Raw genomic sequence first — 25,500 nt, 5'->3', positions numbered from 1 at the left:
TCTGCTTGCAACTGATGTCATTCTCATTAGGTTAGTTTTATGGGCTCCTGCATCTCACGTTGGCTTCCTCTTTAATGTAATTATGAAGTCACATAAGATCTCGGAGCAGTTTGAAGACTTTTCCTTCCTCTTCTCATCCACGCTTAAGTTTCCTTTCAAAGTCAAATCCCTGGAGTCCTACATTCTTAGTGGCCCCCGGGGCCCCCCGATGGATTACGTTGCTCTCCTGACACTGGCCTGACCGAGCTTAAGACCTCCTCCTGCTAAAGTTTCACACTCCTGCACCCTGTGGCCCCTCCGGAGCACAGACCCGGCCCTCCTGGGTCAGCGGGCACAAGCCCGCACACACACACACACACACACACACACACACACACACACACACACACACACACACACACACACACACGACTTGAGAGATGTATGTGACCCACACTGTGGCGGGTCAGCACCTCACCTCGGTTGTCCACTCCCAGAGGGACCGATGTCTCTGGGTGTGCATCTATGCGTGCACTTTGGCGAGTGTGACATAATGAAATGAGCATGTTGAATGAGTTGACATTCAAATATGTAAGAGTGCATGAATTTTTCATCTTTAACACTGCAGACCTCGCTGTGTGAGGGTGTCATAGTGGACACACACACACTTACGCATGCACACACACACACTGTTTTGTCGGCCTCCATCACCACACACCTCTCCTACACCTCCTTAATGGGTCCAATCCAGACTGCTGCAAATCATCTGAAGTGCTTGCTGAAGGGCCGTGAAGGGGGTCCCACTGACGGGGTGGGACGTGGGGGTTTACTGGATTGGGAGGAAGTACTAGTTTACATGTTAGTGGGTTCAGGAGTCAGAATAGAGTGGACCAAGGTGAGAAGTGAGGGCCCAGGACTCGTAACTGAACAGCAGCTGCAAAGTTTTCCGGGCCAGGAACGACTCAAGGAGGGATCAAACGTGGAACATTTCAATGACTAGACAGTTGCTGCACCTGGAATACTGATGACAATCTGGCATTTAAGGAGCCACAAAAGAGAGAAATATTCTCTTCTATACCAGAACCGATGTAGGACGTCAAACTGGTGCATGAAGAAAGAGTGTGGAATCAGAACCGCAGTGACGACGACTCACAAACACTCTGTTTCGACAAATCATGAATGTTCCCAGCCTCAGAACATGAAAATAATTCAACACATACACACACACACAAACACACAAAGTAAAGTTTCTTTGCCCTGGATTCCTTCACAAAGGTGAAGTCGTTCTTCTTAGTTGAAGTTGCTGTATTATAGACGAGCGACAACTTTCATCATGGTGCGCGTGTGTGCGTGTGTCTCCCCTGGTGCCGATTAACCTAAAAAAAGAATTCAGCTCACGCAAACGGATGCAAAGTTTCTGCTTAAAGTGTCTCTGAAGCAGCGTGAGGGATTATACAGCAACACTCTGGCCTTTTGACGGTTTTCACCCACGAGAATAAAACAAGACCGAGTTACCTTGGCCTTGGAATTCAGGTCTCATTCATTTACCTTGAAGGCCACAGGCATATCCGTGCATTTGTCAGCATTCACTTGTGTATGGTGCGTTCCGAGTCGTGGTGTGGCAGGCTGCCACTATTTAACAGTCTAGGCCAATGAGCATATTACACTTATCAGTCGGATTATCACAAGGGTTCTGCCTCCTAAATATTTCGTTGGCTCTTGAAAAGCAGAATGTCTAGGGCGAGATGGAGGGGATCTACATCCCCCATTGAACATTTGATTTCTTTATGCAAACTGTGAGCCTTTCTTTAATGATATGCGGAGCTGAAGTTTCTTTGACTGACAGCTGGAAATGTTTGATCCGCCCCACTTGGTCCTCTCACGGATTTTCTCGTCGTATCTGATTACGTTCTCGTCTTACTCCCCGTGGCCTCTAGAGGGCATCTGCACGTACACGATCCGACCTTTGAGAAGTTACGACAATATTATAGTTTGACAGTCGGGCCAAAGACCAAGTGTCCGTCTGGATCCAATTGATGGGGAGACCACCCCACTCCCCCCTACCCTGGTTCTCTCTCCACATGGAAACTGTTACTCTTGTTTCTCACCACAACATTCCAGAAGGTTTTCCTGCATCAACGGCTCGACATCCATCGTGTCCCTCTGTGCTCCCTCCATATTGTCTCCATGTTCTCTATTTTTCACTCTCCCATGTTCTCTTCCCTTTCTGCCCTCTACGTCTTACCTGCTCCTTATTTTGCTCTTCTAACTATTGTCCTTTAATTATTTTTGTTCTCTCCAGTCTTCCTTCAATCTGTTCCCTCTTTCCCTGCAAACCTTCTCCTCCCATCCTCGAACCATCTCCTCCCATTGTTCCCCTTCTTGTTCACTGCTTTTCCTCTCGCGTTCGCTCATTTATGTCCATATTTTTACTGCAATTTTCCTCTCTAATATTCTCCAGATTTCTTTTTTCTTTTTTTTCACATTTTCCTGGCTTTTGCTCGCTGCTTCCCCTTTTTCCTTCTCAATGTTCTCATTTTGTTGGCCTCTAAGTTTCTGTCCATGATCCCTTCATTTTCTGCTCTTTTTAACACCGTGTTGGCTCCATTCCTCCCACATCCCCTCTCTCCCAAGACTTTCTCCATAATATGATGCTATTGAGTCTTTGTGAAGATATGAGCTTTAGTTCAGGTGTGTGTATATGTGTGTATACATATATATACCATAAGATTAGCACAGACAGCTTTATCGGTGGTCCACCATAAATCTGCCCTGCATCCCGCCGTCGCTTATTATTCCCTAATAGACATCCCCACCGTTGCCTGCCGCCAGATTTCCCGCTCACACCCGCTCAAGGTTGCATTAAGGACAAACTTGTGACGGTCACCAAGGTTACGGATAATATGGAGTTACAGTGAATCATCCATGATGATTAGATTTTGGTACATCCTCTCTCTCGCTCTCTCTCTCTCGCTATGTCTTCTTCTGTTCAGTTATTCAACCTTCATTACTACACCAACAGTGCCATGTCAGTACAATATAACTCGCTGAAAAGCGCAGCTGATGACAAGCGATGCCTTGACTCTGGACTGTTGTTTTTGCCAGCTTAAATTAGAACAATGAAAATAGAGACCAGAACTACCGGCAGGGGGGGCGTAAAGAAAGAATTAGTTACTACAGTTTTGACCTGAAAGGAAAGGTTAATCTGTTGTACCTTACTCTCACGACTCTCATGCTCTCACGTACACACACAAAGGGCTGCACCTGTGTGCCCGGCTTTGGTCTGCACACGGCTCAGGTTGCTGCTTTGGAATTTTGGAAATGTTCTCCCTGTCCAAATCAGTTCTCAGATCCAGGTACAATAGCAGTGGGAGGGCAACATGTGTATACACACACTGGTGCAGTTTCACTCGCAGGAGCGGATCACGCACCAACAGGGCAATTAAACAATGCTAAACATAATCTTTGTTAGTTATATCAGTCCAGTGAGGAGACTGTTGGTGTGTCCACAGTTTCGGGGTTTGGAGAGAATGACTTTTTTTCTCCTGTTGCAGAGAAAAAGGAGAGAAGATCCCTCTCTCTCGTTGCCTTCCCCTACTCTGTCACCTCTGCCCCCCTCAACCTCTCCAGCTACACACACATGCATACACTGCGTCTGAAAGTGTGGCCCGATGAATGCCGCTATTGTTCAGGGTGCTGGAGTGACAGGAACGGCCACAGTAGCCGGGGTGGAGGCAGGCGGCCATGTTGCTGACTGAAACCTTGATTCATTCTGATGTAGTCACACATCCACTCTATAAAATTCTTTATAACCCCCTCTCTTTGCATCTACGGCATCAAAATGTCAACCACAAACTGAGCCGGTCTGAATGAAACTGCAGAGACTCCGTGATGACCGAGCACTGGGCAACTAAACAAAGTATTAGTTCAGTTTGAGTTAAACTTCAGTCATTCATTACTAGTGGCCCTTCAAGATTTGAACAATGATCTATTGCTGCTGAGATAAGAATATTTACATACTCGTGGACGTGTCTATTCTTTATCTATTTAACAAGGACTTGTGGATGTTTGGATATCTGAGTTGTAGTAGCTTAATGTTTTTGCTGTAGCTTTACATCCTAATCTCATCTCATTTAAACCTTTCAAACGGCACATAAAACAAACATTTCGAGAGGGTGTTATGGACACTGCAGATGTTGAAAAAAAGATGTTTGATTTACCAACCAAAGTGACTCAATGTGCCTGTGCCCACAAGGAGAGTGTCCAAACCAGTGTCCAGACAGCTGACCTTGCGCTGCAAATGAATAGTGTTTCCTTCGCACTCCACACTTTCATTGCTTGGGATCCAAGTTACCTTGATGCATTTGACACAGGAAAATGTCATTGGCTGTCTAAATTGCCACCACTTTTTTTTTTTTTTTTTTTGTCGTCCGTGATGCATCTGCAGGTCTTTTCCTCCAGACTCTCCTCTTTGTCTGCTTTTTTTTCCTCCACGTTTTTCTGCGGCTGCAAACTCTCACTGACAAGCTCGATATTTTCCTCCCCGCTGTCTTTTTCAAGTCTTCTACCTGCCCGATGGCATTTACCTTTGTGTGCGTGCGTCTGTGAGTATATCTGTGTGTGTGCAACTGTGTTTGCACTGCCATTCTGCAATGCAGCTTGACTGTGACTCAGGTGCCTTCCAGACAACGCTCAGGGAATGCGTCATGCAGCAAAATGTGCTTGTTTTAAATGGATGCTTTGCTGAGTGCGTGTGTGTCACATGCATTGGTGACTTTTTGGAATGTTGTGTGTGTGCTCATATATATATATATATATATATATATATATATATATATATATATATATATATATATATATATATATATGTGTGTGTGTGTGTGTTTACACTGCAGTGTGTGTGTGTCTGTGAATATATTTTCACAGACACACACACACTGCAGTGTTTAGGAATATATTCCTAAACACAAGGAATATATTTTTCCTTGTGTTTAGTCTTTGCTGCTGCTCAAGGCCACGCCTCCATGTGTGTAGTCCCTGTGTGTTCCAGTCCTGCTAGACCCAGGATACAAGTGTGTGTCGGTGTGCAGCGAGGTCGAGGGTCTGACTCTTCAGTGCAAGCGTGCCCTGATAACCCCAGTGACCCTTTGTCGAGTGCCGGACTCAACCTTTTACAACTACACGGGCAAATCACAGGATGTTTTCTTGTGCCAGTTCATCATTGATTGTGACCTAAACAAGACCCCCGTGGGCTTGAAGAGTTGATGGTTCAAAGCCACACATTTATGAAGTGTCTTGAGCAAATCTTGAGCTTCAGTTATTTCGAAAAATAAAACTTTGACAGTTTTGCTTGTATTGTTTATTTATGCCTAACGTCTTGTATATGCTGTGTCCTTGTGCAAAGCCTGTGTCCCTCCACCTGGCTCTTGTTCCCATTGTCATTTTTCCTTGTCCTATGTATGGACACTGCTGAACATGACGAAATGCATCACTACGACTGAACACATTTTGGAAAGTTTGGATGGTAAAAGACAATCATAGACCTCTGTGACAGCAGGAAACAGATATTGTCAGAAACACTAATAAGAGACATTAGAGACACCAATGGTTATCAAGTGATTCTTTACCAGGGCTGCTTGACCCTTGACCCTCAGTCAATGTTCTGCTAGTAAAAATGGTGCATGAACATTTTGTGCGAAGCTAAAACATTAATTAATCTGAAAAATGAAATGAAAAGTGTTGCTTCCAATCACCATAAAATACATAGTTATTATTACATTCTTATATGGAATATTATTATTGGCCGTCTATTTAGCGGCAAAACAAAGAAAAAAAATAAAATAAAATGAGCACAAAATGTCGATTAAAGGTCGCTAGAAAATAGAATAGATGAGGTATACCTTTGAATCACAGGATGCCAGTAGGATCTCACAACAACTGTTGCCTAAAGCATGGAGATTGACCTGAAACATTACATTCACGCGATTTCTTTCAGATTCAAAGAACCTTGTATGGAAGGTTCGCTTGCCGTTGAGGAAGCGTTTCTTAAATTCATTCATCCCAGACTGTTTTGCTGCTGGTATTTACCACAAACTCTCCGCCTTTAAATTCGCCCAGCAAAGTATTTCACAGGGAATAAAAATAAGTGGATCTGCGTCGGCTTTTCATGGATGTTTATTTTTTCTGTGTGGATCATCGACTGCTGGTTCCACTTCTTTCTTGCTGCCTGAGATCATCCCGGGATTACACCATGTGCTTGTGTATGTGTGTGCGTGCTTGTGTGTGGTTAGATATATATTTTTAGAAAAAAGGCTGTGAAACATGAGAAATAGAGCATCTAAATCGAAACTTCAAATTAAAGTCATTTCCGTCTTTGTGTTTCAGGTTCAAAGACGACAAGGGGTACGTTCTGTACCCTCAGATTGGGGACCGGCTGGACCTAATCTGCCCACCGCTTGACACCATCCGATCCACGCCGGAGTATGAGTATTACAAGCTTTACCTGGTGTCCACACGGGAGCAGGCGGACCGCTGCGAAGTGATGGGATCCCCAAATATCGTGCTCACCTGCGACGAGCCAACTAGAGAGCGCCGATTCACTATCAAGTTCCAGGAGTTCTCTCCCAACCTGTGGGGGCACGAGTTCAAGAGCATGCACGACTACTACATCATCGGTGAGTTGGGCCGCACGTGGCTGTGTCTGCTGCCTTGTTTATGTGAGTGGATGGTAATTATTCGGCTGATCTCATATTGGCTGTTTGTTTATCTCTGCGATAATGATGATGATGATGTTGCCAGTGATGTTTGGCAAGGGACTTTGAGGTTTCAGATTAAAGCCTCTGAACTCGGCCAGAGAAGAGCCAGGCTCAGGACATGGAAGCAATGAACAGACCATTTTAGAAGGATTTTTTTCTACCATTCTCTTCCGTTACATCCAGACTCTACACCCAAAAACTCTCCCTTCACTCAGTCTCTTCACTCACTTGACCTTTTAGCCGCAGGTTTGACCATATGGCACAGCGCTCTATCTCAGTGAAACACATGGCCCGCTCCACTCAACCGGGCCGAGCCAATTTGGGCATTCGAAATAAGATAAACATTCCCCAGCTATAGGATACAATGACAATGGGCTTTAGTTGTGTCTAAACCTGTTGTGACTTGAACACCATATTTGTGAGGGAATTACAAGTCTAATATGTTATTGTATTGGCCAAAAGGTGTTTCTTGGGATTGTAAAAGATTTAAGGAGGATTTCATGTATGTCATCTGCTGTTGAAGCTCCATGGACTGAAAACAGTTGGCAGTATTGTGTGTCTTTTAATTCACCCATGATGCATGTGCATGCACAGTTTTCTGAGCGTGTTTTACAGCACAGCATATTTTTGAGTCTCTATGTAGCAGCTCCTTTTGAGCTTGGTGTGTGTGTGTGTGTGTGTTAATGGTGATGAGAATGTAACAAGACATCTCAGTCAGTCTCCAATTTTGAAACGAGTTTCACTGAAGCCAAGGTCAGTGTTCTTGTGTTCTTTATCTTTCCTTACTACCCGATTATGTTGTTGACGTTCCCGTCTACCACTCACTTGCAAAGGCTTCTGGAACGCTGTGTGAGTAATGAACTGTCTGAGCCAGACTCTTTAAAAAACACCCCTGCAATTCTTTGAAAAACAAGCTTTGACCACTCACAAGGCTTTGACCCAAACTTGCAATAGCTGATGATGGTTAGTTTTGCTACTCTCTGCTTCGGATTCCTCACATCTCCACCTGTCAGCCACGTCCAGAGATAGACACGCCCTTATCTCCACAGGCCCAGGCCAGACTAATCGATGGACAGCTGCAGTCCTGATCGATGACGGCTGGTGCAGGACACTGACGCACACAAACTCTTGACTGAAGATTCGGAGCGTCTGCGCTCTCGACGTCGCTTAATGACCTCTAATCCTTACGTTTGTTTCAACCCACACGGCGGGTTGGCTTCCTGACAGCCAAACACACACACTCTTACGTGTGTGTGTGTTTGTGCACAGGTTTCATGAACCTCTTGTGTGACGCTCTCCACCCTCACACTGTTTCAGCCCGTGTGGATCCACTCCTGGGGACTGGATCTGAGCTCACGCTCCGCGATACCATTCCGACAGCACTTCAGTGGAGGCAGCCACAAACTCTCCAGTTTGGACTCCACGCCACTTTTCCCATCAGATTTCTTTGTTTTGGGAGTGATTAATGAGCTGTTGCTGAGTAATCAGATTACTTGAATCCCATTACAAGTGATTCTTTTTGCTTCCGAACCCCGCAGAGACGGGAGAACGAGCGGGAAAATTGATTAGTTCTACTGGCTGATTGATGTTTTCATTCATAACGGGAGGTCAGAGTGTATGTAAACCCGTTTCACATGCACACACTCTTTCTTTCTCCGTCTGTTTTGTCAGCTTCTCACCGCCCTTCACTTTCTTCTTCTTTCTTCTCCGAGGCACACATGCGCAGACACATGCTCTCTCTCTCTCAGACCAGCACAGATTGGGGCCTTTCACTTTTTTTAATGAATCCTTTGACGCTGCACTACACACCATCTGCATTGTGAGCGCACACTCATGCACACACGACTGATCCGGTTACTGCGTAAACAGAAGTCAGAACTGCTTGAGCTGTTGCAGAATTGAAACGGCCACTGCGCCCAAGTGCAACACACAAGTACTGCATGTCTACATCAACAAGATAACATCATCCGTGCTCTTCCTCGCCCGCCATCTCTCGCTGTCTCTCTCATCTTTCTCTTTCGCCGTGACAATCCTCATTTCCCTCTTCCCCCGCACCCTCCTGCTTTCGCCCCACAGTTTGACTCGCATTTACAAATGTACTCCAAACTTGTTTTGTGTGCTCATGCCTGCTGCACACACAACTGATGAAAGTCATTGTTTCTATTTCTCTTTTACATTGCTGCTTTATGAACTAATAAATAGCATGATTCCAGATACAAAGTGAGTTGGTTGAAATAATAGCAGTAGCAGGTAAGGCAGCGAATCAACTTGTTTTTGACTGTGCAGAAATGTATCTGGCACTTTCTAGATGGAGAATGTTCATGTTCTGGTCCAGATCTCACCACATGATCGAAACAAATTAAAAGGCTGCTTATCCAGTTAGTGTCCAGGTTCCAAGACGAGGTCAGTCTCATCGACTCAAATTCATGTGAGCGGTAAAATTCATTTTTAAAACAGAATGAAACTATTTTAGGAAATAGTCTATTCAACTTTTTAAATTGTATTTTCTGGCTAATTTGCCGCTTCATTCATTGTGGCATTGTGGAGTGGAGCCACTGCACCCCTGCTTAAAAATAAATAAATCAGCAGGACAGAAAGCAACCAAACAAAAAGTGATAGAGGTGGCAGTAGTGGTGACAGTAAAAATGTTTGTTTTTAAACTTCAGAAGTAAGTCTGTCTCCAGTCCAATCCGTCCTCATGCGGTCCGTCTCTTCGTATGCCCGACTGGTACACACGACTTAAGTTCTGCAAGCAACAGACTTCAGCCATTATGAGGTTTTTTGGGGGGATTTTTCCTCGAGTAACAAAGCGAAAACCATGATGTTCATGTCCACCACCGTGATGTGTTACAGTATGTGTTATTTCTTTGTTTCAATGTTTTCATTTCGTTTTAATACTTTGATCACGTTAGATTTGATCTTCAAAAAGACAATTTTCTGATGGAGTAGCGGTTCTCATTTAAGACGTGGCGGTACGACACAGTTTTAAAGGCGGGATGATGTTGATATTTTTTTTAATTCATGAGGGATGCCACCCCCCTCCACCCACCTCAACTTGAGTACTGATTGAGCACAGCATTTAAAAATTACAAATACTCTTTGTCACCATTTTTGTAACAAACACATTTTTTGTGAAGTATTTCAGTACAATGCACTTTGCTTGACAGGCTCAAATAAACTTTTCACTTCAGTGCATTCTTGACTGTCTGTCTGCTGAAGTGCCATCTGTTGGCTTGTCTTCCACTCATGTCACTGTGCAAACCTTAAATTTCCGTGAGTGGAGCCTCTAGGGCAAATATAGCTTCATTACTGTACTCGGAGACGATAATTACGCATTCATAGCTCCACTCTGCGGTTGTGTGCACCTGTGGGTTACGTCTGTGGAATGGCACCGAACCCATGTGACCACCTTCCATCTCTGCTTGTGTCAGAACACACGGAGTTGGCATCAGGGCACACACACACACGGATGTACATGTAAAACACACACCAGAAATAAATGATTGCAAAGTCACAGTCAACATCCATGTGACCTCATATGTGACACACACACGGCGGCTAACATATGCACGCTCACACCGACACTTTCATGAATATATGCACTCGCACACGCTTTTTGCCGCACAAGCCAACGTTGTGGCTGTAAACACACTGGAAATAGCTCCACACACTCTGTAGGGATGTGTGTTGGTTAGCGGGTCACTCACAGAGGAACCGCAATGCTGCTGTTGCTGCATTGAGACAGATGGTTTGAATGTGTGTGTATGTGTGTATGTGTGTTGGGGGAGTTTATATATGTGTTTTCAGGTATGTTTTCTTGATGCATGGAGATTTAGCTTGAGCATGTTTGTGTGTATGTGTGCATGAATAACTCTGGAAAGAGTATGCAGGGGTAGTTGGGCCTCTGGGGCTTTGTGGAGGGGCCACTGTAGTTCTGGGGCTCAGCTATCTCACACACACACACACACACACAGAGAGAGAGAACAGTGATTTAGACAGTTGATGAAGTCGCTTTCATTGTTTTCATATACCAAGTATTGTTTGTCCTGGTATTCCAGTCAGGACAGGGTGTGGTAAATGTGTGTGGTTTGCACGAGTGCATGTGTGTGTGAGAGAGTGTGTGTCTAATTGCTGAATGGGCCGAGGCCAGTGCGTGCAGACAGTGTAGAAGCCCTCAATAATGCAGAGAGTCTCTGGTTTATTTATCAGGGTTAAACTGCAATAACTGACCTAAAGTCCAGAGACAGTGAGTGGGGGAAAGAGGGAGAAGGGTGAGGCATGAGAGGAGGATGAAAAGTGAGACGTGGGGAGAAAAACAAAGGTGCAAAAGATGACGTGCACAATGGTGCGGAGAGAGGGACAATGTGCCAAGCTGAGACACCTGATGAGCTTCCTGACACATTTTTAGTCTGAACAATTCAATTCAATTTCAGGTAAAATCCCCCAAAATCTGAGCTGAATCAGTTTGACTTGTCAACATTTGATTCTGACAGTCATCCTGTGTGTGCAAGAGCTCAGCGCACCTGGGTGTGGAGTGAAGTTACCAAAGGTGTGCCATTGTTGATTCCCAGTTCCGTCTCACACATCATCAGGACATTTTTGCTCCAAAACCAACAAACAAAATCAAACATGGAACTCCTGACTGCTGTCCTCTCCCTCTACGCCGCCGACAAAAGGCAGCTTCGTAGCGTTAGTTTGCGTTGATAAAAGTGTTTGGGCGCTCACATTTGCAGCCGCCCCGGCGGTCACATCCCCAGAGCTTCACGACTATTTCGAGCCGGACTGCTTTTGGAGCTCGCAACACATTTTTCACACTCCAGCAAACACATGGAACTCTGGAGGCTGCTGTGTGTGAAAATGGCCTCAAATAACGTGCCAAAGTGGAAAATGGAGCAGAATAGGCCAGCGGGGGTCCACAGCGATGAAGATACACCAGCCCCCCCCCCACCCTCCAGGAGAGCAAGTGTCGCACTTGATTGATAACAGAAAGTGGGCGGAGTGAGCAGATGACTCTATTTAAGAGACAAGGTGTCAGTGGAAATGATTAACGTTGAAGAAGTCCTGGAGGCATCTTTATTTACATCTGCCACTCCGCTGCCGTCCCTGAGCCTCACCACTGGGGCTGGTGAGTGAGGCTGCGGAGGAGAGGTGGGCTTCACATGGACCTCACATTCACACCTGTGGACTCTGGCTTGTGGGAGACTTTGTGAGAAGCACAAAAAAGTACACAATCGAGGAAAGAAGCTAATTTAAACTACATAAATGGTTCAATTGTAACCATGTCTATGAATGTAAATTTAAAATGCCAGTGAAGTCCTTCAGCTTGTGACCAAAGAGAAGACTTTAGATTTAAACTTTATTATCCTCTTTCATCTTTCCTTAAATATTTGTATTTTGTGTCCTTCAGTTTGACTGTATCTTTTGTGATGTCTTTTACTGTATGAAAAAAAAAAAGTTAATCACTGTCACAGTGGCTGTGAATAATTATGATTAATTACACATTTAAAGTACAAATTATTGATTGAAATCAATACGTGCGTATTTCCACACCGTAGTATTGACTTTGAGTTGAGACACAGTCATATTACAAATTTATTTATGCAGTGGCTTAATTTGGATTAGTTAGTCGCTGAAAAAAATATGATGCAAATCATATTCATTGGTGGAAATTTTCAGTGCACCAAAGTCTGATGTCAAAACATCCATAAGGAAGGAGGCCACATGAGATGCTGTAAAAGTGAATCAATAAATGAATTAAAATAAAAAAAAAAAAAAGTTTTAAAACTTCTAGATTGAAGCACAAAAAGTGTTCCATGCACCAATTTGTATCGGAAAAACGGTCCACCGTCGTTGATGTTTTGTGCTTGATTCACTGTATCAAATATGAATGTGCTGGTGTGAACAGAGGAGGAGCAGCTGTCGACTGCAGCGACGTCCAATGTGCAGGTCGAGGGTTAATCGCTGAAGTAGGCGACATGCTAGCTAACGGCTACAAGAGTCCATGTTTAGAGTTTCCACTGTTGACACAGACCTGCCATTTGAAATGTAAACACAGACTCAAATATCAGGAATCGCCTCGTTTTGGAGATATGCAACAACCTTATCGCTAATTTCCATCGTGGGAAACACACCGCCGGGACCACCCGCTCCTAATCGCTGCACCACCGTGGCGAGGCGTCCTCATGCGAGAGCGCATTCCTGACTGTAGACGACGCAAGGTTTCAGGATCAAGTGTAGTTTCTCCAGCAAGGATAACGGGAGGAAGAGGAGTGACAGTGGTGATGTGATGCAAAGTGACAGAGGGAGAGAGTGAGGGAAGATTTGGAGAACAAAATAAGAACGAAGGATGAAAAAAGATGTGTGCAGGGTGTAAGTAAGAGAAAGTGACAGATCGCTCGGCCGATTTAGGTCAGCAATGTGTGTGTGTGTGTGTGTGTGTTTGGGAGGATGACAGTTTATCAGTGGGTGTGGTGTGGTGTGGTGTGGTGTGGTGGGGGTGTATAGCGTGCGCCAGTGTGAATCCCGTTAAAGGTCACAGCAGAAGAGTTGCACTCTAATTGGATGGCGGCTGTTTAACACGGTGTGATTGGTTTAACCTTCCTGCACTGTCCCACTCATACACAAACTCTCCCCTGTCGCAGCCGGACGGACAAAGGCGTCATTGTGCTGCAGAGAAACCTTCCAGAGACTGATGTGTCTGCCTGTGATCGGAGGGGAGGGCGAGGGAGGGGTGGTGCTCTCTGCTGACCTCTGCCATCGGTGGGGAAGCATTAGTGGGCTAATACAGCCAAGATTTAGTGTCTCGGTTCAGGCAAACATGACCTGATCGACATAATGGACATGGAGATGTGCACACACACACACACACACTCACACTCACAAGTCAATTCAAATGCTTGTTTTACTTGCGGTTTGGTAAAATGCAATTGAATTCTACTGAATTTGAATAAACAATTTGTATTTATTGCAAAGGAAAATCGCAACAATCTTGAAGAAGTTTACATTAATCTTGAAGCACAAACTCAGGATGTTGTTTTGGGAATACTAGAAACGAATTAAAGTCCACCTTTACAGAAGAATATATATCCTCTTGTAGAGGAAGAGAACAACAGGGAGTGAGTCCATTTCAAGTATTTTTCTCTTGTATCATGATAAAATAAGGATTATCAGCCACCATGCAGCGACTGCTCTTACAAGAGGCTTCCAGCAGGACACAGCAAAGCACAATTAAATCTCCTCTGCTCCAGAGTCTCTATGGCAACAGCATTGATGCTCTGCTAAATATTATAAAGCAGTCAAGCATGTAATTTGTCAGAGCTATTATTTTAATATGATCGCATGTCACTTTGAAGAAAGGAATTTAGGCTCTTGTATCGCTGCAACCTGAGTTATCTCCTCTGTCGTTTTCTTCTGCTATTTTTTTATTTTTTGGCAGACAATAATCCCTTACTAGGGATTTTTTTTACCTCAAATGTATTTGTCCTTTCATGTGGCAAGGCTTCTCTCAACTATTAAGTCACTCTAACTACTGAAGAGGTGTTCCACACAGGAGAAATAAACGATCAAGTGTGACAGCAAACCAGCCACACCAAGTAACCGTATCTAGACCAGGGAGACTACGGAGAGACCAGTTGGTCTGGAATACTAGAGTCTGCAATGCTGATCTCACCACCAGTCCTGGTCAGAACACATGCCCTGTTGCAATTCTCACCCTAACTCTTGGTTTTGCGCGTTCAGGTGAAGTGTAGTGTGTCCCAATACTCCTAGGACAGAGGGCACTCGCCGTTCACCGGCTGAAATGATCCCTTCAAACCAAGGGTTTGGCTCCAGAGCTGACTTGAAATGTTGTGGGAAGATGAAGTGCAGATAGCGCAAAGTGTGAATTGAATAACGTGAAATAAAAACAATGGGAGCTGGCATTTCCAAAACATCTCTCGAGACTCAATATACAGCAAACAGACGTAAAGTAAAAAAGTGTTCTTTGGCGGCGGAGGGTACTTCACAGTGGAGGGCACTCTAAACCGAGTGCTAGTGTTAAGGGTGAGACCTGGGGTTGGGCCATAATCCGTGTTAACAGAGAAGTTGAAGACAGTTGACAGACTGCTTTAAAATAAGTGAACGGTAGTCCAGAACAATATGATACTGATCGTAACTGCTTGACTAAGTTTGGGTGAGTCTTCAGCTTAATGATATAAACTATCTGCAGCCTTCCACTGACTCGGGCAGTCGCTGCGAACAGACACTTCCTCCAACTTGACATTTACAAAGATAAAGACCACAACCTGAGGGAGGGATCATCTGCGAGGGCTGATATTGTCACCGCAGCTCTGATAAATACCACGCGTTAAGACCATAAAGACTTTTATTTGCTGAAGAGGAAGACTTCCTGGCCACCGTCAGAATCCACCTCAGAACATTTTAACTCTGAGATTTGGAGATGTGCCACAGCCGAATCACCTTCAGTCATTAGCGAAAAACCTCCAAATATTTGCGGGTAAACAAGTGTCACTAATGAACTCCTGCAGAAAGCCCGTGCACGTGCGCACACATGCACGAGCGCATCCTGGTAATGAACTTCTTTGAGGTCGTTCTTATCTGCTGTAATTAGTTCAGCTTAGTGGATGTTAAACAAAGATTTACAGCTGATTGTTTGTCCCTGAACCGTCCAGTTCTCTATTTAATGGCCGGCCCCTCCACCGCCCCGCGCCTCTTTACTCCCGCTTCTCCTCCTCCTCCTCCTCCTCAGGAGTGAATCATCCGCTCACTGCCTAATTTACACCCTGTTCCTCGGGCTCCTCCCCTTCCTCTCCTCCCTGTGATGACAGGCTGCAGGCTTCTCCAACAACACAACCTCTTCACATGTGGGCTGCATCTTTTGTTCCGTAAACAAGTTTGCCCTGTTAGTTCTGCTTCTGCTGATGAACTTGTGGGTTATAAGGACAGTGATGTCCTCAGTCTTGCTCAGGTTACAGCCACTTAAAGAACTTCTGCTGCTCAACATCAAAAAGATTATGACTACAACGGGAGCTTGCTTCTCCTGCCTGGGTGAAGAATGGAGTGAAACAAAAGGCGACATTTAGCGGTTCTTCCTCTCCTGCTGTTTTCACCCATCTGTCCTCGACAGCTAAGCGTACGCTTGAACGCCTTCTGTTGGGAAGTTGAAAGTGCTCGCGTACTAACAACATTATTACAAAGTCTTGGGGTGGAACCCGCCAACATGAGACAAGGCTTTCGAGGAAGAAAAACCACTCGTCATTCACTTCGACGGCTGATCATAAATTATCATTGGCTGCTGAACTAATGCGCAGACCATCTTTGTGGGAGTCAAAAAATAAAACGTATCAAGTGGATTATGGTTCGGTAACTAATTGTGAGTGAGAAGGCAGTATTTCAATACAAAAGTGAAGTGTCGCATCACAAAAGAACCTTTTTTTTTTTCTCCATCAAGGACATCCCACAGTCCTGAAGTGGGATTAAATGATACAGTGGAGACGTCCCGGCAGACGAAATATTAATCCCCTGGTTCCTTCTGGGAGTCTTCATGTCTGTATTAGCCGCTAACATCTGCTGCTGTTGCCTCTGTGATTATATATTGATGAGGGCGGATGATTAAACAGGACAAGCTGGAGTGGGTGGGAGGGTGGTGCTGGTGGGCCACTTTTTTTTTTCTCTGGGTAGGAAGCCATTGTGCGTCCGTGGCCGCCCCCCACAGGCAGCGGCGTCAGATCCAGACCTCCAAGACAGCGCCTCTTCTAACCGCTGGTCTAATATATGCAATTAAGGAGCTAATGAGAGTAATTAATTCAGCGGCGGCCGAGACCCGGCCTGGCCTCTATTCACAGTTCTGGAGCTGCCGTAATCCTCCACACACAAAGAATAACACTCTGACGCCGCGCTTGTGAGCAGCTCTTTGTCTGCCGTGTGTGTCTGGAGCCAGGAAAGTCAAGGATGAAGAAACTAAGTAAAGACGGGGGGAGAAAAATGTGAAGCCAAATCACAACAGTCGGCTGCTTCATCTGTGCCGGCGGCTACACCAGGCGGTTAGCTAGGTGGCGCTACAACTGGAAGAGACGCCTTCTGAGCTGTGTGTGGTGCGACAGCGCCACCGTGGATGAAGTTACCCACCAGAAGCAGAGGTCTGGTTTGTAGATCATCACCTGGAGTTGTTTTCATTCAGCACAGTTACTGCCACACCACCAACTCACCACTTCTTTGAACTTCAAACGGACAAACTCTTATTAACTGCCTTAAGATCCTCATGACCAGTAAACATCATCTTCAGACATTTGTTTTCAACTTTTTTATTTCCAGTCTTTGGTCACAGAAGGTCTGTACAGGTCACCGGCCCATTACACGGCACACCTGGACACACATTCGCTGACATGTACTGCCACATATGGGGGCTATTTACAGTCATCAATTACCTTTTGTATGTTTTTGGACCATGAGGGGAAGAAACCCAGGCAGACACAGGGAGAACATGCAAACCCCACACAGGACCCCTTATATCACGTTGCATTTGACCCAACTACCCTCTTCCTGAAAGGTTGTATTATAAAATTCAACTTTAAATTATTATAACTTTCATGTCTCTATATTCTGTGGGAGACCAAGTATTTTTTAACTTATACTTCTATTAAAGTTGAATGCAATCTGCAAGCTTGAACTTCAAATAACGGTCACAAAGAGCTCTCGCTTTGAATGTCGATTCTTAATGTGCAAAACTACTAACAACGCTGGATAAGTGTCAGAGCTACTTTATCGTCTTGATTTGTTTTATTTCGTTTTTCTTCATTTGTGTCAGTCAAACATTGAAATCCAAACCATCAGGAAGAATATTCAAAGATTTTCCGGTAAACAAACGAAGGAACACTGAGGGGAAATGTGTTGTTACAAAGAACAAAAATCTACTTTTCGTCTTCAAGGTCCATGGTGTAACATTTTCACTTATTGAAAATCAAAATCTGCCTTTCCCCGTTCATACATGTATCCTCTTTATGAATATTGTTCCTACAATTGTTCCTATTGGCTTGAAATCTTATTTGTACATGAATGATCTGAACACTCTGGACACTCCATAGTCATGCGCCATGTTGAAATACATTATAGCCAGTGAGGGACATGAAACTGTTTGGGCGTCTTGCGGCTTCTATCCTGGCTGTTCCATGCATCTTTGTTACTTCCAACACCCGGAGTCCTTATCTGTCCCTCCACTTTTGAAAGGAGAACAATGCACTTGTGCACCATGATCAAAGTTTAACACATGAACAGTGCAGAGAGCTGGCGACGGTGTAGTAATACTCGTCGCAGTTTACCTAATAGCCCATAATGCATTGTGGTTTTTCCCCACTCTGTGACTTTTGAGCCCCATTGTTGTCTTGGCAGATTTATGTGGCTGGCATCCTGGCTTTTTGAACCCTGTACACTACTATAGCTGTTTCCTACAACTCTGTAGCACAAGGGTTGATTGCAGTAGATGGTCTTAACACGAGAAATTCTTACACAGTGGGCCTTTAAAATAATATATGTATGAACAATGTATTGCTTTTTTTATTTTTACTTTTTTTGCATTAGTTATTGGTGAATAGGATCAGTCAGTAATCACCAATTCTGCAATGAAACGAAACGTTCTATCCAAATTTTATATCGGCTGTTTGTTTAGTAAAATTATGCAGTTTTTGTGTTAATAATGATGACAATTATTATAATTCACAAAACAAATAGCTAGAGGGAATTAAAAAAAATCTTGACTTTCATTTTAGAAAGCAGAATATATGAAAGAATGCAGACCAAAATGTTGAGTTTTGTATTCATTTCTGTGGACCAACTTGGAAAAAGAGGCCTCCAGCGTTGTTCTTACGTCTTCTCGGAGTGACCCACTTCCTTGTCAAAGAAGCGAGACGTTTCATCGGCCTCGGGTTAAACACTTTTGGATGCTGTCATGGGTCGTGATCTTTTTATTCTCTGATAAGTCCGTCTTGTAGTTGTCATGTTAGGGATGTACACAGGCTGGTGCGTCATGTTGCGCCCTCAGATTAATCTGCCCATGTCAAATGATTTGAGTCTATAAATGCACACCTGAGCACAGCATGCTCCATATTTTACCTCTTTTGTTTGTCACTTCGCGGCACCCATGGGAGACAGCTCTCATTTCAATGACAAATCGCTGCAGTTCTGTTATTTCGGGAGTGTGAAAGGCTGCCATGATGCGGTGGGTAATTAATATAATTAAAGCTCTGACAGATCCGTAAATATGATGCAGCGCCGTCATCCAGATCTGCGCTATCTTAATCAAACACACCTGTATTTTTAGACACGCTCTGTGTTTTTGGGCGATCATCACCACCATATTGGCTCCACTCCCCAACAACAGTGCAAACACACACCTGAATTGACTTTCAGCACCAGGTGCTCAATAAAAGTGCTTCATCTGCAACATTTTACTCTCAACAAAAAACTTTTTCTGAATGGGGTTGTGACTATTAGAGGTTGCTGCTCCGTTTTTCATTCATTCACAGAAGCCACGACAAGCCCGACAATGACCTCAGCTGCATGCTCTGAATTCTCGCTCAAGAGTTTTGGGGCAGGAAGTGAGTGACTCCATCAAGGACGCTGCGATGTCGCACATCGATCAAACTCCCGACCTTTCGTTTGAAGGCGGTGTGACACTTCAGGAATCGAACACGTGTCCGCAGTAGAGTGTGTCACCATTCTTCACTGTTATAACTCCGGAGAACTCACCGTCACACATTTATGTCAGCGAGTCAAACCTCTGTTTGATTCATTGCTGCTGACTCAGCCTTAAGTTGTGTGGGAAGATTATGGCTATTAATAAACACTGCTTAACTCCATGTCGCTAATGTAAACATCCTGAGGACACACACAAACTCACCTTTGAACACAGAGACTCTGGTTTTTCCAGTCCCACATGATAAACCTGGAGCTCGGTCTGCACAACACGCTCAAGTAGAGGAGTGTCACATGACTCTTAAAGATGTAAACAAGAAACTTTACACACACATGAACCCACACTCACACACGGATTTAATCATGGACGAGTTAAACAAACACAACTGTCGTCGCTGCGCTGCGTAAGCTGTACACACACACACACGGAACATATATATATAACTGCTCTCTGCTGTCTGTCACATTATCCATCATATTTCTTCTCCTTCTCTGCAGTCTCTCCCTCCAGCAGCACACATGTCAAGAAGTATTACTTCAGCTAGCCGTGTGTGTGTGTGTGTGTGTGTGCGCACATACGTGGAAATGTGTATGACTGTCTACAGTGGAATTCAAACATGTTTAACTAATCTACAACAGCACAGTTTTTACTTCCTCAGCCCCACCATTATTCTTGTAACCAAGAGTAGCAAGACTCAATAGACGCACACACACACACACACAGTGGAACTCTGTACTGGATCCATTAGAAGGACCTACATGCTCGTCGGGATTGTGTTTGAGTCTTGGCTGCTGTGTTTAAAACCGAGCCAGGTTTAAAGTGTGTGTGTGCGTGTTGAAAGACCGGCATGCATGAAGAACGGGAGAGTGTTTTGGACGTCCGCGGTGCTTGATGGATGAGTTGTTGCTGCGGGACGGATGGAGCAGAACTTTTCTGTGGAGAGAAATACTGTCGTTAATCGCAGTCAAACAGGAAAAATGTTGTAATGAGAGCGGACGTGTGCGAAAGGCTGTAACTGCAGAGGTTTTTGGAACGTCCTTCAGTCGGGCTGAAATATTGGACTGTGCTGCTGCTGAACTGTGAACTTTCTCTGACTACACAACAGAATGTGCCTGAGGTACAGAACCTTCACAAGGATGATCAAGCAAAGTGAAGATACACGATTTTTTGTGTCCAGAAATTACGACTGTGTGACGGCAAAATATCACGTACGACACCACATAGTAGTGGACCCCTGTTGTAAGTCCAGGACTCTATATCACAGTGATTTTTCCGCTGGATTTTGCTGCCTACAAGTTACTTCTTGTTTTGTTAGATGGATGAAACGCTTCTCAGTATCCAAGATGCTGATTGGCAAAGCGAATTAGCATCAATGGACCATCTGTCTCCGCAGCCTCCTTGTTCGTTTGCATCCAAGTGTGTCTGCTGCACATCATTTTGCTTTGCAGTGTTGTGTTTAAAGCCCCTCCATAAATGTTCCGTGTCTTCCAAAGGATCTGACGCCGGACACATGAAGATGATTACTATGCTTGAGACGGTGAAATTCCTCGACATGTTAAAAGAAGGGAGCGTCTGGGAAAGAGTTATACGTGTGCAGCAGGCTTTTAAGGGCTTCAAATGTATAATAATAGTATCAATAAGTAGTAACAGTAACAGTTTCGACGAAAACGGTTTGGAATGTGGCTCTTGTGGATCACTTGTAGTTATGTTGTAATAGCTTGCGATTGTTGACATGTTGCATGACAACATTTTTTTGGCTTTTATTCTTATCATTTGCCTTTTCTCTTTCTCTCTTGCATATTTTTATATCCTATATTTTATAGTTATACTTCTAAATGATTGCTACGTACCATATAATATAGTTTGATGACATGTGGCATGTTTTTTTTTTGTGGCCTAGGGTTGGTGCAGACACACACACACACACACACACACACACACACACACACACACACACACACACACACACATATATATATATATATATATATATATACACACACACACATATATATACACACACACACACATATATATACAGGAATAAATACAGCCAGTAATAATAGAAAGAGGTTGGCAGAACCTCCCCAGAAGAATTCCTGTCAGCAGCAGCTTCCAACAAACTCTGTGTGACGAAGATTTGTTTCTTCCATCACACAAATAAACTTCTGACAGAGTCGTCTCTCATCTCTCTTAGAGTTCATTAAAGGCTTTAATTAGGCAGACGCTGATGCACAATTACAGTCTTTAAGATGTACAGTTCCCGTCGTTGGCTGCTCCAGAAACACGTCAGCTTCCGCTCATATATTCTCAGGCCCGACGTCCTCCACCGCTTGCAAAGCATAAACACCCCCTCGAGTGCGTTTGACATTTCTGAAGCCAGAAGCAGCTCCTGCTTCCCATGTCGTGCCTGTTCACATCTTCATCTCGCGTCGTCACCCTCCTCCTCCTCACCCTTCTGCTCGCCTTCTTCTTAATTTAGAATTCTCTCCTGCCTCCATCTTGCTTTCACTTTCTCTCCTGCCTCATGTCACAGATTGTCGCTGTCCTCCCTTCAGACCATCGACCCACTTCCCTGTTAGATTCGTCTTCCCAGACTTTTGTCCTTCAGGAAGTTCGGCCCCTGTTCCGCTCACTCTATTTTAAAAAGCGGGACAAGGAGAAGGGTGACCCAAATTGAAACCTTAAGATCTGACCGTCTGTTCTTTAGAGTCCAGACTTACGAAGTCACATCAATAATCAGCTCTGTGAACCCCTGTATAAACTACGTGTACGTTTTCAATGAGAATTACATTTTTTTACATTTTTTCACGTTTTTAATTGACCATTTTCAGGCTATTTGTCGATATCAGACAACAATTAAAGCTATTTTTGGCAGGAAATTGTGAATTGTGAATGTTTAAATACATGCTAAACATGTTTCCATAACTATATGTAAATATACAAACACAAAACACGGTTAAAAGCTAAACCAAAATAAACCTATTAGGCGAAGTGAGGCAAAGCTCCAGAGCCAAAGCAGATATTATTCTGCACTATCACAGGATTTTTAGGACAAGTTGACCAGCCAAAATGGAGGTGATGGACAGACTGCAGGAGTTTTGTTCCTGACTCACTGGGGGATAAGAGGGAGACACTGACCCACTTCTGCTCCAGTATTCACACACACACACACACACATGTGCAGACTCCCAGACCTGTGATGGGACACACAAAATGTGTATTGGCTCTATAGTTTGCATTGTTTAGCCTATTTTGTTTTGGTTTCAGCACTCATTTTTTCGAGAAATGAGGAGTGCATGTAAAATGCGGCTGATGAGGGTGTACTAAGTTTATGCACACTCGGAGAGGCACACACTTAGCCGCCGGCCCCCGGGTCATGAACATTGACCCAGTTATGTTCCTGAGTGTCCTACATGTTCTAGCACTTAAGTTACACAACGATCATCCAACCGTCGCTCGCGCTGAACCATCCACTCCTCTCTCCTCCTCCTCCTCCTGTCTTTGCGTGAGGTTTGCTCCTGGTCTGCCGTGACAGTAAACATGACCTCCTGTTTATGTCGACGGACGACCTTATTCCTGCACCACCCCCTCATTAATCCAGTTGATACAGCATCTCCTATAGATGCCCTAAGCTGCTTTAGGCGGCCCCTTAAAGCAGATTGTTAACACACGCGTCATGACCTTTAACTCACATGTAAGCGAAGCTTGTTTGTCTCACTTTAACTCATTAGTTAGCTAAATTACTGCTGAGTTCAGGCCTTGTCACTTCAAACAAGATTTCAAATCTTGTTTTCTGAGGGCCCTGAAAGTCGTTCTAAAATGCGAAAACGGAGGAGCAACACGTTTCAAGTGCGGTGACGAAACCAGAAGGGATGGTCACATGGCTGAGAGCTGCAGCATCTGCATTCACAGCAACTGTAAAATGGCAGTGCGTGATGTCAGAAGACATCCGTCGCACCCGAGATGTGTGCGTACATGTGAGTGCGCATGTGTGTGTGTGCCAGGGTCAAAGGAAGAGGAAGCTGTGTGCATCGCCGGAGGTTCATCTGTGGTTGTGAGTCACCAACTCTCCGTGAAGAGGGAGATGGAGGGAGCAGGGAGGGAGGAGAGCAGCTGAGAGTTAACATCCACACACACACATGCACGCGGTGCCTGCGCTCGCACATGTGATGGATCATGTGAGGTTCAGACGGTGACCAGAGCTCGACTCTGCCGTTAATCCCTGAGTCAAACTCAGCGTCATCCTCCATATTTCAGTTTCATGCTACTTGGTGAAGGCAAGCAGTTCATTTCTAGCTTGATTTAAACTATCATTGGTTTCAAGTTTTTGTTCTGAGCTAAACCGAAATGGACCCGGGTCAGACTTCTATCTGAACCACACACACTCCGGAGGTGTGTCAGTCTCGGGTTCATCTCCGCGCGACACAAGATAACTGAGTGTTATCTCATTGATGAAGTCGTCCCACTGCCTCCGCCGTCGTCCGGCGCGACGCCCGTCCTCTGATGCTTCACCTCCTCCATCACTGCTCATCATCCTCCCCATTACTCTTCTTCCTCCCTTCTCCTCCCATCATGTCCCTCATTGCTCCCTCTCCTCCTCTCCCTCGAGGTGTGAAGATCACTTTTCCCGCATTCTTTCCTCCGTCATCCCGTCGCATTGTTCCACATGCAAAAGTAAATTCAAAGACATGGACAGCCGAACTGTGGCTCGTGAATCAAATCGATGCAGCGACACATCAAGTGTGAAATATGAACGGCGTTAATATACGACTGCCAACTTTGATTTTACATTTGTTAAGAAAAGACAATCACACTCTGAGCAACCTCCACGCTCATAGAGGAATGTGTTAAAAGTACTAATGAGGATGTAAGGTTTCGAATGAAGGAAGGACAGTTCACCACTGACTCTCCTCCCTCGCGATGTCTACAACTTGAGACACCCCGTCTCCCTGCTTCTTCGTCTCTGCTTCCACCAGGTCATCCTGTCACCATCGTATCACCAACAGCTTGTCTCAGGACATCAGGCTCACCCACCACGTATCTTCATCCTCATCTTCCTCACCTCCAGCCTGTCTCTCCGTGTCAGTGGGAATCGCCCTCTGCTTTATATTCTCTCTCCACTTCATCGATTACACGCCCAGAGATACCACACCTCCGGTCTTCAACAACATATCTCGGCTGCTCATCGAAACCAGTAAACTCAATTGGCATCGTTCCTGCTGTTAGATCTGGTTAGCATAAGTTTGTTAGCCTCTTGGTAGCGCTTGAATTCGAATGCTGCTTCTGAGTTCGTTGGTGCACACGTTGCGAACTGCACTTTTGTTGTCATTTTTCTTGATGGAGAAGTATTGCCATGACGACTGCCATTGTGGTTGGCTGACTCTATTGTCTGCAGCTGCAGCATCACAACACGCAGTGTGATTTTCCGGAGAAATGCTTTGAGAGTAAAACATTTCACATCATGTATAGATATTAATAACATCTTATTAAAATGAAGAATGCATCATTTAAAAAAACAGCTTATATTTGTCATTTGATCAGCCGATATGATAATAAACATGAATCATATCATAAATGCCAATATCGGCACCGATAAATCAGCTGGCCGATCGCTCGGTGCAGCCCTATTTCTAGTGGGAATATGTCGCCCAATCCATAATCTGAAGGTTTCCCCAATGGGTAGTGGATTAGAGAGTAGAAAAGACTATCATTTGCCGGTCTTTACAATGTCCTGTTTTGAGATCTTTGAGTCTATGAGGCTGCTATGTCTCTGTGTTGTGTTCTTCAAAACATATTTTGACAGTTTGTGGCAGAACCACATTGCATATTCAGTGAATTGTTTTGTGGTTGTAAATTGGGAAATTCTTTCTACAAAGCACATTTTCTACTGACATGGAAGAAAGAGGTCAAGAAATTGAAATTGAAATTGCTCTCAGGAATCTTGTGGTGACCAGTGACATTGCAGAATTTCAGACTCAGTAGATAGTAAAAACCTGTAGCGGAGGACGCAGCTTGATAATCAGGAAGAGTTTGAGAATCACTATCTTTATTTTCACTTTAAATTTGTTCTTTTTC

The 25,500-nt window shown here is 44.4% G+C and overlaps 1 protein-coding gene across 1 annotated transcript in view; it reads left to right on the top strand.

Moving 5' to 3' along the window:
- efnb3b (ephrin-B3b) overlaps positions 1-25,500 on the top strand; it is a 56,993-nt gene that overhangs the window by 18,472 nt on the left and 13,021 nt on the right. Inside the window, exon 2 of the mRNA XM_053858562.1 lies at positions 6,364-6,653. Within this exon, the coding sequence (XP_053714537.1) occupies positions 6,364-6,653 (290 nt within the window). The remainder of the gene's footprint in view (positions 1-6,363; positions 6,654-25,500) is intronic.

Source organism: Synchiropus splendidus, chromosome 3 (assembly GCF_027744825.2).
Source record: "Synchiropus splendidus isolate RoL2022-P1 chromosome 3, RoL_Sspl_1.0, whole genome shotgun sequence".
In the NCBI taxonomy this organism is placed as follows: domain Eukaryota; kingdom Metazoa; phylum Chordata; class Actinopteri; order Syngnathiformes; family Callionymidae; genus Synchiropus; species Synchiropus splendidus.
This window is presented reverse-complemented; position numbering and strand designations above follow the sequence as displayed.